We start from the raw sequence: 16933 nt of genomic DNA, 5'->3' as shown, positions 1-16933 counted from the left end.
AATCATGCGTAAGGCCTTAGAGGTTGGCAGTGACCCCTACTTGGGATTCCTTGACTTCCGCAACACCCCCACAGAAGGACTAGGCACATCGCCAGCTCAGCGCCTCTTTCGCCGACGTACCAAAACACTCCTGCCCATCGCTGGCAGACTACTAACACAACCCGAATTTGACACCACTTTCCAGCTTCTTCATGCCCACAAGAACAAACAAGCCTTCTATTACAACAATGGCACTAAAGAACTCCGGCCACTTGAACCAGGGAGCACCGTTCGTAGCCATCCACCCAAGTATAGTCATCAATGGACCCAAGCAACGGTTGACATACAAGTTGGTGTACGTTCATACCAAGTAATCACTAACGACGGAAGGGTGTATCGCAGGATCCGCCGACACCTGCGTCTCACAGCTGAAGTCCCAAAACAATCACCACCTGGCATTGAGATATCTAGCTCCGATCCTGGTCCCCCGCCCTTGACCAAAGTTGAACAGGTACCACCAGTAGCTGAATCAATGCCTCAAGAGGTGGTCAAACCACAAGCAGCACCAAGCCCTCAAGCTGATGACGTAACAAGTCCAGAAAGATGTAGCGCCCGGGGAAGAGTCCTACGAAGACCAGCATACCTCAGTGACTACGCATGCTGACACTTTTCCTATGTTGTTCATGTTCCCCGAACAATGACTCTAAGAAACAATTTAAGTTCCTCTTTCTTTATTCTTGCTTCTTTTGAACAACGAAGGGAGATGTAACGATGTTAATTTATGCATATTAAGTTAATTTATACAGTTTAGTCTACATCCGGGATCCTAGATGTGTTCGCTCGCTTCACTTGATGTACACTCGGCTTACAAGGGTAAATGTTGTGTTTAGATGTTTTGATGCTTCGTTGTCTGTCCTAGCGAATACGTTACAGGAATCAAGTGACTGGCGTTGGTTTGTGATAAAAAAAAAATTGCACTTTTTCTGAGAGATCCAAAGGAGTGATAAACAGGATGTCTATGCAAACAGCGAAGAGTACTTCACGGGCGAGCATTGTTCAGTTGTGAAGCCACGGTGACTTTTTGCTTAGACAGCAGCTCTCTGAAATAAAAACGAATAAAAATTTCGAAATTTCCAAAGGGATTAAAATATGCGAATCAAGGAAATCAGCTTGTGGAATTTGAGAATCGTCACGGTTATACATTTTATAGACTAACGGTTTGCGTGACATCTTGAGCCGGATAATTCTTGTGTTACGTTATGGCAGGTGTCATGTCATGTGTTCCGGTATCGAAGTGAGGTAAGACGAAAACTATGTAAAGCTTTTTTTTTTTACTTTTTGTTGAAACAGGAACAAAGCTAAATCCCAGAAATATTTACCCGTATAATTCCCAACACTAAAGACACCGAAATAAAAATTGAGAGGAGAGTACAATTTCTGCTCTCAGACGCGCTGGCTAGCTGTGTCTGATCCTGTCTGCTCGATTCAACATCGCTTTTCCGTTAAATATCGTTCATATCTATTCTTTGCTTATATATAAGCTGAAATAGAAAATTAAAAGAACAATTTCAGTATTTGAAAACGGTAAAATTGAAGATTTTTCGTGGAAGAAAAAGTCAGCCCGTTGTTTCGTGTCAAGTCGTGACTAATCCCACCCTACGAGCAGAGCCTCTTAAAGCATATGTAACGTAAAGGCTGGTTTTCACTAGAGCATAAGCACAAGCACAAGCACAAGAATAAGCACAAGTGCAAGTGAAAACAGCCACGACATAAACATAAGCATAAGCAGAAACATAAGAAGAACGAACCCACTTATTTGTCTTGTGAAGTTTTCACCAGTAACGCGCTCGACATAAGCATAAGCATAAGCACAAGAAAAGGCTGGTTTTCACTAGAGCATAAGCATAAGTACAAGTGAAAACAGCCACGACATAAACATCAGCATAAGCAGAAACATAAGAAGAACGAACCCACTTATTTGTCTTGTGCAGTTTTCACTAGTAACGCGCTCGACATAAGCATAAACATAAGCACAAGAAAAACGGAACTGTTCGTTTAAGAAATTTAAGAAATAAAAATAAGAGTTATTAAAAAATTCACTGTGACTGTTTATATGGCTTACTATGATTTTGCGAAACGAAACGAAACGAAATGATTAAAGCTGTACTGAAATGAACATAACAAGTATCACAACAGTCAGATTCCTCCGTGCGATAACCGTAAACAAGGCATAAAACAGCGGAAGTGTAGAATATGAAAATTCGAAAATCTGTATTTTGCGAAACGAGCTCTTGGAAGACTGTGTCGATATGTAACTTATCTATTCCGATTCTTTAACACTTTTCCTAGATACAACTCGATGCAGTGATGATTTCTGAACAAAGAGTTTGAACCAAAGGGTCAGAAGTACCGCGTTTCAGCAAATCACAGATCTGTAGTTTGCGAAACGAGCTCTTCGAAAACTGTTACGATATGTAACTGATTTATTCCGATTCTTTAACACTTTTCGTATACACAACTCGATGCAGCGATGATTTTTGAACAAAGAATTTGAGCCAAAAGGTTGGAAGTGCCCCGTTTCGCAAATTGCAGAACCGAGCGTGGAGTACGTGACTAACATTACTTGTTTCGTTACCAAGGTGATAAGGCGAACGATGTTCCATTTCATTGCCTGGAGAAAAAAAAAAACACTCTCGTTCGTTTCGCTGTAAAAAAGCAAACAAATAAATGATAGATAGTAAAGATAAAAAGCCAACTGATCAAGAATTTGTTCCGGGGTGGAGGGAAGATTTTGGTCACATGCTAGGCAACGAATTCTTGGAAAAGGTCGAATTTCATTTTACTCACGTGCAGACGGCAAATGTCAGTCACGTACTCAGCGCTCGTCTCTCAAGACACAAATCTGCAGTTTGCGAAACGGGGTACTTCTGACCCTTTGGTTCAAACTCTTTGTTCAAAAATCATCACTGCATCGAGTTGTATCTACGAAAAGTGTTAAATAATCGAAAGAGATAAGTTACATATCGACACAGTCTTCCAAGAGCTCGTTTCGCTAAATACAGATTTTCGAATTCAATATTCTACACTTCCGCTGTTTTATGCCTTGTTTAGGTTATCGCACGGAGGAATCTGACTGTTGGGATACTTGATATGTTCATTTCAGTACAGATTTATTCATTTCGTTTCGTTTCGTTTCGCAAAACACAGTAAGCCGTTTATTGCTGATTTTCAGTGTCACGCAATTCAAAATAGATCAAAATAAAAATCAAAACCGATCAATAGATAAAGTCCAGAATCTGGGAAATGAAAGAAGGTAAATATGCAAATACTCTCGCCAAAATTCTGGTCACAGCAATTTTTCTTATGCGAGATGTGCGGAGAAATTTTTTACCCAAATTTATAGAGATTTGTATGGAGACGCTATGCTGGTGCCCACCCTTATGGGCACCAACATGGCGGACGGAAACCAACAGAAACATCTGTCACTGAGTTTTGCTCCAAAAGCGTGAATTTAACCCTCGAGGAACTCTCAAACATTAAAATATTACTTTTTCTAAGACATGAACTGTTCAGATAGCCAAGTTCCCCGAAATAAGTCACTTTTTAAACCATCATGACAGCTCTCTAGGCCGTCATGTAAATGCCGTGTCACGCAAAAGCTTAGAAATTCAAGCGTAGTGTATCACAAAACCAAGAACCCATTCGGAGCGAAAATTTGTATGAATATTAGTTTTCAGCTGCTCTTACACATCATTGAAGTAAAATCTCAGGAAGATGAATAGTTTTGTAGTTCGAATTTTAGTGACGTCATGTGAAAACCAGTTATATCGCGTATATTTCATTCAGTCCAAATGGTATATTCAACTCACGATTTTCATAGTTAGCAGTTCACTCTTAGAACAAAAAAGTAAAGAGCAGTCCAGTTTTGACCATGTCTAAATAAATTACACCTTCGGTTTCCTTGGAAAGCCTTGTTAAACAAACTCAAGCTTTGCTTTCCAAAAATAACCAACAGAAAAAAAACATGGCCGCAGTTGCACGTGGAATTGGCGAGACAGGCAGCGCTGTGCAGTTAAATGGCTTTTTAGGGAAACTATTTTATTTTTATAATTTGTTTTCTCAAAGTGTAACTTTACCTGTGTATTTATTTGTTTCTTTACTTGTCAATCTACAATTTTTTATCTTACTATTTTTCAGCGCTGAAATTGTTCAAGGTTTTAGTTTGAACTTCATCAATCAAATTGCGAGAACTTTAGGACGCCCAGTTGACAAGTTGTTGAATGGTTCAAGGGTTAATTCACACGGGCAGTCTACTTTTGGAAAGCAAAGCTCGAGTTTGTTTCGAGGCAACACGGCTTTCCACATTCTCGTCCCCAGAGGCCGCGGCGCGGCCTCTGGGGACGAGAAGGAAACAGAAGGCGTAATTTCTCACATTTTCTAGACATGGTCAAAACTGGCCTGCTCTTTACTTTTTTTTCCTAAGAGTGAACTGCTAACTATGAAAATCGTGAGTTGAATACACCATTTGGACTGAATGAAATATACGCGATATGAACAGTCCACTTCAGGCGGTGTGAATTTTCTAACAATTAGTATTTTTATTTCTTACATTTCTATTTCTGAATTTATATATGTATCTAAGTATTCTTTTAATTTACTTTTAATTTTTTTTATTTCTATGTTTTTTTAATTTTTGGTTTTTAATTTGTTTTTTCGTACTTTCCACGACGCACTCCGCGTTTTCGGAACAGCCGACCACTGAACCTGAGGCATGAATTAGCAAAGCTAATCATGGTATTTGTTATATAGTTAAACAGCATATAAGATGTTGGATTGCTGAGATTAGAAACTTATCTGAACAATCCAACAAAGGCTGTTTAAAAAAAAGTAGATGCCTGATTTCAGTTCAGTGGAGAGTTCTTTGACACCTTGCTTCCATGTAATCGCTAAGATGGCGCTGTACCTTTATTTAAAAGAGAGAATTTTACACATTTTTCAATTTTGAAGGAGATAATATTTGGCAGATTTTAAGGCTGCTCAGTTAAGAGTTGTGCTTTGGAGAGATTTTAAGGTTTTTGGATTTTGGTATTTATTCTTTTATTTATCCAACCCAGGCAACCGCACAAATAAGATACACTCGGTGATTTATCTGTGTGTGTGTTTGTTTTTTTTTCGTTTGTTTGTTGTTTTTATCCATTTGCTGTTTCAGTCTAGGAGGGGAGGAAACGGAATAAATATAACAAATGAAATTAATTTGTTCTATGTTTCTTCATTCTTACTTTAGTAGATTTTGTTCGGCTAACCGGTCATTAAGGTAGTCCATAAAGTGAGAAAATGTTATGAAAGTCATGATCAGTTTTGAAGTATTTAAGGATTTGACACCATCACTGAACTGAACTCCCTTACTTTGTTTCGCTTATATATTTGTAACATCTCAGTTTTCTTAGTTGACTGTATGTACTCACTCAGCAAACCCAATTTGCGCTGAGATTCTAAAGGCTGGTTTTCACTAGCGACGGAGTCGTAGTCGGAGTCGCAATCAGAAGAGTAGAGCGATACGATCTAGTGAAAATCAAACCGACGGAGTCGGAAGCACATTCGTTCCGATTATGACTCCCTCGCTTACGATCAAGTGAAAACTGCATTGTCGGAGTCGCAAGCAGAAGCTGAAGAATAAATCAATCACAATGCTCGATACCGGGCCTTGTGATTGGTTGGTTCTTCCGCTTCTGTTTCGGACTCCGACAACGTAGTTTTCACTGGATCATAAGCGACAGAGTCGTAAACGGAATCGGAAGAAATGGAAACGTTCTGATTCTTCCGACTCTGATTCCGTCGAGCTGATGACTCCGCTTCTGACGACTTCGACTTTCGATTTTCACTTGGTCGCAAGCTCTCTACTACTCCGACTACGACTCCGACTTCGACTCCGTCGCTAGTGAAAACCTGCTCGTGTGTGATGATATACATATTGTATTTACAAAGTATGGAGATTCCCCGTTTTGTTTGTTCAATTTATTCGGTTTGGTGAAATGCTTGGGTCAATTTTTGTGGGATTATGCAATATGTTGCGTAATGATGTGAAGTATATGTGAAATAATTCATATTTGAACTGTGGTTGTAGGTGAAAGTGAAGAATGATCATCGCAGTAAATTTTCCAATTTAAGCAATTGGAAAGAAGAAGCCTGAAAAAAAATCAGGGCTTCAACGGGATTCGAACCCGTGACCTCTGCGATACCGGTGCGATGCTCTACCAACTGAGCTATGAAGCCACGCATTGGGAGCAAGGTCAATTAATTCAGTTCATATCTTCCCATCATTTCACTCCTCACGGGAAGATAGGAACTCAGTTAATTGACCTCGCTCCCAATGTATGGCTTCATAGCTCAGTTGGTAGAGCATCGCACCGGTATCGCGGAGGTCACGGGTTCGAATCCCGTTGAAGCCCTGATTTTTTTCAGGCTTCTTCTTTCCAATTGCTTAAATTGGAAAATTTACTGCGATGATCATTCTTCATTTTCATATTGCGTAATCCCATATAGGCAGCGAATATCTTGAGGGTTTGAGGACTGGATGTCAAGTGATAGATCTTTGTGAGCATGAGTAGTCTGAGAGGTAGACTGGGTACTAGTATTTTGCATGATTGTTTTCGACTAAAGGCGACCACCATTGCTACATTTGTATTGTTCAATTGCTGTGTCAAGCTGCTTTGTTATTGTCCTCGAGAAAAGCTTAGAGGTGCCACGTTTAATTTTTGTTATTTCACTCAGGTATTGCTGAGCGAGTTTCCTCGGAGATGCAGACTTTGTTTTTCTTATGCAAGCTCTGCTTTCACAATACCGACCTTGCTTCACGTAGAAATTTGTCTGTCACCCCATCGATCGCCAGTGATCGGGATGTGCATTTCTGTGTATTTCAAAAGTTCTAAGTGAAATTTTTCTGAGTGCCCTCTTAAGGGCCCATTAACTGATCTTTTCGAGCCGTTGCTACGGAAAATTGATTCTCATATAACCTCATCATTTTTAGTTAGTTCAGAGTTATTTTATGTGTTTTAACTTTTTCATGACCAGTAACACCAGTAATGACGTCATCAGGCCACGCCCTTGGTCATGTGACTAATACAGAAAAAATGCAAAGGCTCTCTGGCAAATTACTTTATCGGGATTTTTTTCATTGATTTAATATTTTAATTTTAATCCTCATTATGCTATGCATAGATTTTGTTTTATTTCTAAAAGGTCAGATTTTGAGAGAATCTCAAAATATTGAAAAACTCATAATTTTCTGAAAAAAGTGTGATTTTGAAAAAGGAATGCATAGCTATGTTTCTAACGTTGGCGTTAATCGAAACTCGTCGAAAAAGGCTCGATATAACGAAAAACCGCGTTTTCTTTAGCATTTAAAGAAACCGGAAGTGCGCCCGATGTTACCCTATCAGCGCGTGCGCAATTTACACTACCAACGCACTCGTGCTTTTGCTCTTGTTTTTCTGTTTTACTGTTTTTCTCTTCTTTTGTCTTTGCTTCTACTTTTTTTATTTTGCTTCTGGTGAAACACAAAGAAAAAACATCTAAAATGTAAGCGAATTTGCAAGTTATTGAGTTGTTTTCATTTTCGGCGCGCAGACTGACGTAAGTAACCGGAAGTGAAATCTCACCTCCTTAGCAACGCGCGCGAGTGCGCGCATGAATTGGTTAATGGGCCCTCAGGAGGGCAGGAGGCTTGAAGCCATTCCCATAATGCATTGCGAATGAACTATATTATCAACTGTCGTTTGCCACGTGGCCTACTAGTTGTCAAACAAACACTATAAATTATCAAACTGCACTCTATTATCCTTCACAATTATTTTACTGATTGTACTTACGGGATTATGCATAATCAATATTTAGTAGAGCATTCTCCTTTCAAACACATAATTCAAGATCAATAATTATAGCAATAACGTAGTTGTCTTTATATGGCTGGAAGATTGGCAGCTGGCCTGTGGAGAAGTTGCCAAAGGGTAGTTTGATTCCTTGTTGCCAAAAAAAGTTCGTTTTGCCATCATCTAAACTACTGGATCTTGATGTTTGTAGTAAATTATGACAACAAAAGTTTTATGGCTGAAGCCTCTGATGTTATCCTTTGATCTGGTTAATTGAAAAGTTACAGTAAACATTAATTTTGTATGAGTGATAATATTTATGTTAACTTAATGTGAGTGCTGAGGATTTTTTATCTAAGATTAGTTGAAGGAAAGATTTTTACATTGCCTTTTTGGTTCAGGTTCCAAGTGTCTGAACAATCATGACGTTGAATTCTCCTGACATTGCATCTTCTGAATTGAGGTTATAAGTACTTGAATCTCCCACAGGCCGTTTGAAGAACTCCTCCTGATCAAATATGTCGTGGAATCTCATTCAAATCCAACTAAAAATATTTCTCTGCCTTATTTAATGCCAAATCCAACTGAAAATATTTCTCTGCCTTATTTAATGACTTAGGGTTAGGGTTAGGGTTAGGGTTTGGGTTATTTGACAAGTATCTGTATGTCACAACTCATGATCAAATGGAAATAAGTTTGTAATGGTTATGTTTCATGTGCTGGTGCCTAGTATACATGTAATTCAAGTTGTATTTTTCCAGAAAATATATATTCCCTTCCCACTGTCTGAGGGTTTTGGTTTGAACCACTCCCATTCTTCTGGATTCCTCTAATAACACTTTAACATGTGTTTACTCCTTTGTGCATTGGGTGACTACTTAGCACTAATATTCAGATGTTTCCCAGGAGATACAAGATCACTCTTTATGGGTATGGAAGGCAGTTGGTCCATATTAGTTCTGCTAGCAATCTGTAGTCACTTAATTTTATAAAAATCTCTCGCCTTTTTTTATGTACACAGCCAGACACAATACAAAAAAAAAAACCATTTATGTTCCTTTTTCTTTGTCAGTGTCGCCATGTCTTTTTATGTCATAATATCATTAATTGCAAACCTGAAGCTGAAAAAGTAAGAACACTCCATTATTCTGCAACTGTGAAAAACTCAAAATTTGTTCGCTTGTGGAACATTTTCCTGGACCCTTCTTTCCCCCATGTTTCGGGGAATTACAGACAGAGTGATACAAACACCTGATCTTGTCCTATAGGGTGTGAGTTCCATGCTTGCTATGCTGAAACTTAAAGATGCTTATAGTCATTTGCTGTGAAGCCTATACTGACTATCAAGCTCATGTACACTTCAAAACAACACACCAGTATTTTTATTGCATCAAGTGAACATCATAATATAAAAGTCAAATTGCCTAGGCAGGTGACCAGGTCCTCAGTAGAAGTTTTGTTTCTTTTCTTAAACGTGGTACAACAGTTAAAGTCTGATTTCATACGTGTAACTTATCAGGTGTCCAACACGGTTGACACAGCTATATTGATAGTTGCTGTTCTTTTACTATAAATTATTCTGAATTTGTAGAATATTTAGCATCATATGATTTGATATTTTGAACATAACTAAGTAATTTTCATTTGAAGTCGAAAAAAAAAAGTTATTTATCCGTCTTTATTGCATCTCTGCGATATTTTGCGAACCAAGAACCGTCGTACTGGCCTGTCTGGCTGGCGGAAGTCGTGAGCGAGTGATTTTTGGTGGCAGAGCATCTTCGGGAGATCAGAAAATGAGAGTTCATTCAGGCTTATAACCTTGAAGTTAATTTCAACTCATTGACATTTGAGGGATATCAATCACCGGAGAATTGCTTTTTAGTACTTGTTGGCAAACAGCTCCAACTTCAGCTCGCCTGTAAGTCATTGTTTACATGCGTATTTTCAGGGATGACGGCCATCTTGCAGGAGCGAGTGAAATGTTATACCGTAGGGCAAAAATAGGAAAAACCACAGTAATGTTTGACACAATACCATCTAAAATTATATGTCCTACTCCCTTATGGAAACTGCAGTTGGTTTCAGCAATATCATGCCAAAGCCTAACTTTAAAACTCATGTAACAAGCACCAAAGTGTGTCTGCGCCCGCCTGATTTCTTCTTCTTTTCCTAATTGGCGAAAGGAACCCAGTGAAAAGACACTCGACTCTGTGCTTGTTTTTTTTCGTATCAAACAGTGAAGTTAATTCGCGATCGACTTTAAGATCTTCTATATATTGAAGCAGCAATTTATAGAATCTGTCTGCAAATCACACAAGGTATAACTTGACAATCGGTCATAATTTAGATAGCATTTTGCGGGATGACAGCCGTTTTGCCGAAGGGCAGAAGTTGAGAACTTTCACGACAAAGATTAAAGATTGAAAGAAACATTTACAAACATTAAAATATTACTCTACATTTTCCTTAAGGCATGAACAGAAGATGCACCCAAGCTTGAGATCACAGCAATGAATCAAATCGAAGTAGCAACCAAGTGAAAACCGGCGAGTGAACCTGGATTAGCACAAGGTTTTGTTTACATCTGTGAAAACTCGCGCGAACTTTGACGCGCTGCATTATGGGAAGGGCGTCCAGCCCCTTCTGATGGGCCCTTAAGCTTAATTTGTGATGTTTTTAAGGTGTCAGGGAGGTATGTGCGTCTGCTGATGTATTATCACACGACAAATTAAATTGGCGTTTTGTTGTCAATAGTCTTCTCGCCTTCGATGCTGTTTTGGTAAATCAAAAGAAAACAGGAACTGAGTAGACAGTGTTCTCAGTAGACACTGAGCAACATGATCGTAAATAAATAAATGTACTGAGTTGCACGGCTCGGCGGCCATTGTGCCGCAAAATAAATGTGCCGAGTTGTTTTGCTCGGCGGCCATTGTGCCGCAAAACAACAGTACCGAGTTGTTTAGCGAATTAGCTCTGCGACCATATTGTGTCACAGAAAGAATTTGCCGTGTTATTTAGCTCAGTGGCCTACTGTGTCACGAAATAAATTTACTGAGTTGTTTTATAGCTTGGCAGCTATTGTGCCATTCCATCATGATACGTGACTTCGACACATTGAAATTTATTAAGTTGCAGTTTGTGGACTTGGTAAAAATAAGATTTCCAGTGTCCTTTTGATTTCATATGTACTACGTTATACAGACTATGCCAACTGACTAGCAATGATGTTTGAAAAAAATTAAGGATAGTTAAGCTGTCATTTGTACACTTGTTATCAATGAATTTTCCAATGTCTTTGATTTCATTTGACATCAAGGAAAATTACGGGGTGACTAGCAATGTTCTTTAGAAACTAAAAAATTGTCATGGAAAGAAAAAAAAGTTTTTGTTTGCACAGTTTGGGAATGATGCATTGTCTCCCTTACCCTATTTCACATAGATTTCAACAAACCTTCTTTTGCCCAGCCCCCGAAAGGAAAAACTCAAGCATAAAATTGACAGCGGTCATCATGGGAAATTTGAAGGAAATCCCTAAAAGGTACCAGAAACGAATATCAATCTCCCTTTGTGGGCCTGGCTGAAATTCATTTTAACTTCAAAAGGTCAGTACCAATTTAACAAAACTATTTTTTATACCTTCTCATATTGTTTCCAGCTTATAGGTTCAAAGGTACTGAGATAACAATTTCAAAGTTTGTAATAACACATTTCACCTGGCCAACCCACACATTTTAGCCCATAAAAGGTACCCCGCCCCTTTTATTCGAACGTATTTTCTAATCACTGATTACTACTAGTCTACTACATTGCACAGTGCGCAGTGGTAACCTTACAACAGTCAATAATAATAAGCATACAAAGTATATCATCAAAACAAACATTATGCCGAAAACCGAAAGCAAAACGTTATTTTATCGCAAGGCATTTTCTGTCTTACCAGTTGGCGGGTTGTGTTGTAATCTGGCAACAATGGAAGTCTCCTGGCCAATGAAAAATAGGCGCGTATCCCAGTTAAGTACAAAAGGTTGGTTATCTCGTACACGCGGCCCCCTTCTACTATTATCATCATCGCCAGAAGAACTTTTCTACTTTTTATCGTTAAGACGTGTTTGTTCTTTTTCCCTCCACCTCCCCTGTCACCGACCCGCAGACTGTCAATATATCTTATGTAGTATTTTATTTTATTTTTTACTGGTGGCGAAAGTTTTAACCCCACCTTTCCTGAAGAGATTTAAATTTTTGTTTGCAAACTTAGTTTCAATTAAACTTGTCACATTTGCGGCCATTTATCCCAAACGATTTGTTTTCATTGTGGTCTACCTATCTCTTCAGCAAACTAGTGCGACGCCTTGCAGAGCTCTCGATGTCTTAATGTTTGCAAAGGACTCAAGATAAAATATTGTTTTCTTTTTACTGCACTTACAGTAACATTTTACCTTACCTGGCACCATCTTAATGCTGGGCAATCAATAGCTTGCGAAGCAAGCGTTCCCGTGCGAAGAGCTTTTCCGCATTCTGGCCGCGCGTAAATTGGAGTGAGAGCAAAGATTCTATGAAGCAGGGGGTGATGGGGCGGAGAGGGAACGTTTGCCCGCAAACCTCTCGATTTTTAAAAACCCGTTCGCCCACGAACGAGGCTCCTGATTGGTGCGGCGTGGTCATCTTGTTTGACAAGTGTATCAAGTTCGCTTGAGTGATTTCAGGAATAACTCGAACGTGACTTGCACAACCTTGCATACGGCGGCTGCGCCCGCAGAACGAGCGGCAGTCAAAACTGAGCTGTCCTACCGAAACGACACGATAATAGCAATTTTCTTCCCAGCTAACGAAAATAAAGACAATGCTAAAGTTGCTTTGGCCTCTTGTAATAACTAACTTGAGAATTCCGGGTTTAATTTGACGAGGAATAGCATATTTTGCTCAAAATAACACAACTATTATCCTACCTGGCGACACTCGAACTACCAGCGAGTTGCCATGCCGGACGCCGGCGATCCATTCTTGGCGCCAAATTAGAAGCTGGGAGACTTTTCACAATCTGATATGGTTTTTGGAATTGTAAATCCCATTTTGGGAATAGTTGATGTCATCTCCAGTGAGAAAAGTTACCTGATTCTAATGCCTTTCCTGTTAACTTATATTGACGTCAGGACAGTAAAGTCTTTCCCGCCTGCTGAATCCTGATTGGTCTATTCAAATTTCCCGTGCGCCAGCCGTATGCAAGGAATGTCGTGGAGGAAGGTTTGTGAAATTGTGCTAGCCTCACCGAAGATTTTTCAGACTTGACGTGGATGGTGTGTATTTGATTTTACCCTGAAGGCACTATTTTTAGAGGGCAAATACTTGGTAGCTCCGTTCCCCGCTGGATTCAGTGGAAGGTTTTAATATCTTTCCGCTGCTGTTGTAATTATCGATCGTGCGCGAAGATCAAACAGGAACCAGGCAAGAAGTTTAGGAGAAGCAATCTTTGATACTGTTATTTGGCGACCTCGCTTAGCTTTTTGAGTCATTTTTCATGTCCAGATAACGTGAGACCGAATATTAGAAGCCGGCGACTGGTCGTTGCTTTCCCTGCGAAAGCGAATTTACTCGCGCTGACAATTTTCAAACAAAGGTTTCCGATTTCCGGGTAGTTCTGTAATTCAACGGTTAAATGTTTTTTAGCAGCAGGAGAATGAAATGACCGTCTAGCTAATGAACGGTTATAATTAAACCACAGAAAAAAGCTGGTATTAAGCCGAGCATTTGACTTATTGCCCTCCAAACGAGTATACTATGTAGATACATGTAGCACTATTACGATTTTAGCTCGGTGACAAAGTTGTCAATCAATAAATGAACTCAACCATGAAAACCAGTGGGCGTTTTGCGGGCAAGCGTTCCCTCTCTCAAAAAGTTAGCCCCACCACCCCCTGCTTCGTCGAATTTTTCCTCTCGCTCCAATTTACGGGCGACCTAGAATGGGAAAGCTCTTTGTATGGGAACGCTTGCTACGCAGGCTAGGCAATCAACAAAAGAAACCACATCGTGTATGCAAATTTGTAATGGGTATTTAGCATCTCGCTATTTTTTTTTTTTTTTACAGTCATGGCAAAAACTTATTAGAACTTCAATACACTTCAGCACCATCGAAAAGGTGTATGTTGGACTCAGTTGTTGACGTTGTTATCTAACAGGCTAAGTCATTACTGCAGCAAACCATCTTGACACTATATGTACAAGTTTACGTGACATGTGTAAACAGTGCCGAGCTCAGAGAGTGAAAACTCACGTGGCACAAGGCAAAACATGCTGCACAAACTAGGGCTAAATGAAGAGAGATTGCTGTGCTTTATTCCATAGGGACTAAGAGCTAACTAAAGAATTATTATTAGAGGGTAAAGGAAGTATTAAGTAAACAGTGTTCTGCAACAAATTCCCCACTTAAATTTTGTAACGACTTGTTTATGTTTGTACCAGAGATCCAGAGATGAAAAAAAACCAAAAAAAACTGCTAACTAATTCACTTATTTCTACATCTTTACCTTTCCAGTGATTTCCTTCTCACTTGTAGCAGTTAAGCTCCGAGATATTGACGGTATTTGCTGTTTGATACGCAGATGTAGTGATATACATACACCCTTTTTTTGGCAAGAATGTTGTTTTTCCTACCGAGGCTAAATATTCTTATTTTTCTCTCTTATTTTAGGCTGTAAATATTCTTGTGAGTATTCTTAGACTATAGCGTATGACATACATGTATCTGTTTTCGAATATATTCGGTGTCTGGAATTTTGGAGTCAGCCTGCAGGCATCAAAGCCTAATATGACGCAGATAACTTCTTGCAGAAATGTTATTAGCATCGACCATACGGCTAATGCTGTTTTTGTTGCTTTTTGGCAGTTATGCCATATAGAGAAAAGAAGAATTTTCTACGGTTTAATTAAAAACATATCACTGTTTTGTATTCACAAATTTTTAACAAACAAAATTATATTCTTTTCAAAATCTCAGCCTCGGCCGTTTAATCTGAAATATTCTTAAAATTTCGCAAATCTCAGTCTCGATATTGTTATAAAACATATTCTTTAAAAAAAGAAGGAGTGTATCGTGTTTATACAGATTCCCAAGTTTTTTTTATTGTTGTTCAATTCATTGGGTTCGGTGAAATGCTTAGTCTAAATGTAGAGTAGATGATTAGTATTGAGCTACACTTGCTTGATGCAGCAAGTATCAAATATAATTTACCCCTGCGGAATACTAAATTTACTTGTATAATATCAGTATAATCTGAAACCTAGTCACCTGAGTCCTAGCGTGTCCAATCGAAGAAAATTGATCATTGGAAGGCAATCGATTTATCAATATAATTGATTATAATTAAATGATTATTATCGATTATCTCGATTAATCGAGTCGATCCGCAGACAATTTTGACAGTGCAAATGAATATATGAAAGATCATATATTTAAACTGCGGAGAACGATATGAAGACATGATAGATCATCGCAGTTATACACACAACTTAAGTAGTTGTGAAATTAAAGCCTGAAAAAAATTCAGGCCTGAGCGCCTGAACGCTCAGGCCCGAATTTTTTTTTCAGGCTTTAATTTCACAACTGCTTAAGTTGTGTGTATAACTGCGATGATCTATCATGTCTTCAAATTTTGACAGTGTTATAACGAAATTCATTGTTAATAACAGGACAGACGTATGAAAAACTGACGTTAATTGTCTTTTACAATGAAAAATTGTCAAATTTTCCGCTCTTGCTCGTTGCTTCAGCATTGCATAAATTATAAATTCATGTGTCTGTCCGCTTATTGTCAATGAAAATTAGTCAATGAACGTGCGATAATTTCTGCAGTTATTGTAAACAAAACTTATTTGATGTGTCAATTAAAACATATCTCGGCTTGGCTGACCAAATGCACCCACGCCTCGTAACCTTCGACTGTGTTCGGCTATATAAATATAGTGAAGGCAAAATGGCCCTACTCCGGCTAATAGTTTGAGAGAGACATGCAGCCTTGGTTTGCAGCGTACACTTTGATATTGGACATCCATGTTAAAGTCAACTGACCCCTGTCAAAAGACGATCTTCGCTGACCAGTATCACGTGATCATATGACGGGCTCAAGTTTAGATTTAATAGAGGTCAGGTGTTGTTTTTAAGGTTAACCGCTGCCCATGTACTGGCTTTTCATTGGATCGCAGGCTCAAGCCAGGTTAACTTATTGTCATCAGGAACTCCGCTTTTAGGTTTGGTTAAATCTAGATATTAACATTACTACCGCTATTTTTTACATTATTATAAAATGCAGCATGTAATTTGTCCACTCGACCCTTCTTCCTAAGTATTAATTATGGTGCCCGCGGCTAAGATTGCTTATACAGCCACAACTGACCATAGTGTTCGAGCATTTCAGTCGTAGCATGCGAAAAACTTTCTTAGAGGCTTTGTAAACTCCGATCAAAATCATATGTTTTTGACAACAGCTGAGAACCCCGAGTAAATCTACTTAAACCTTTTCTTCCGAGAAATCAGTTTTAAAATCTATACATTCCGAGGATTTATAAAAAGAGAACTTTATCAAGAACAACGGGTTTTTCCGCCCTGAACTATAAATGGAGAAAAGGGGCGTTGAGCGGCCTAACTGGCTGGAACCTTGAGTGCTTGTGCTTGCGTGGTATAATTGTACAGAAAACCATAGATTTCAGACTACTTTCCGAAGATTTTGTCAACTTGACGTAAATTTCGAAGATTAACTTCTTTACGTTTTCAGGTGATCATAACATTCCGGATAGGTTGGCGAAGATCGTACAGCTACAGCACGTTCTGTGACCAAAGCACTATAAGCTCTGGACAACTGACTGGCATAAATGACTACTTAGAGTGCCAGGACCGTTGCTACGGAAACGTCGGGAGCTTGAAGTTCAGATGCACGGATTTTAGTACAAGTGAAGACTGGACGATTGGTACCAACAGTTTTCATTATACCTTTCCAATTCCTAGCATATCACCTCGCTACTATCAAGTCAGGTCAGTCAGAAGTGATCTTTATAAATTATGACTGAAACAAAAAGTAGCTTCACTTTCATGG

General features: G+C 38.9%; 1 protein-coding gene across 1 annotated transcript in view; it reads left to right on the top strand.

The window, feature by feature from the left end:
• The window catches only part of LOC145491691 (uncharacterized), a 96553-nt gene that overhangs the window by 10458 nt on the left and 69162 nt on the right, over positions 1-16933 (top strand). The window contains exon 2 of the mRNA XM_081470929.1: positions 16616-16872. Coding sequence (XP_081327055.1) covers positions 16616-16872 — 257 coding nt within the window. The remainder of the gene's footprint in view (positions 1-16615; positions 16873-16933) is intronic.

Source organism: Orbicella franksi, chromosome 7 (genome assembly GCF_964199315.1).
Source record: "Orbicella franksi chromosome 7, jaOrbFran1.1, whole genome shotgun sequence".
Classification (NCBI taxonomy): domain Eukaryota; kingdom Metazoa; phylum Cnidaria; class Anthozoa; order Scleractinia; family Merulinidae; genus Orbicella; species Orbicella franksi.
Note: the sequence above shows the minus strand (reverse complement) of the source record. Positions and strands in the feature narration are given on the sequence as shown.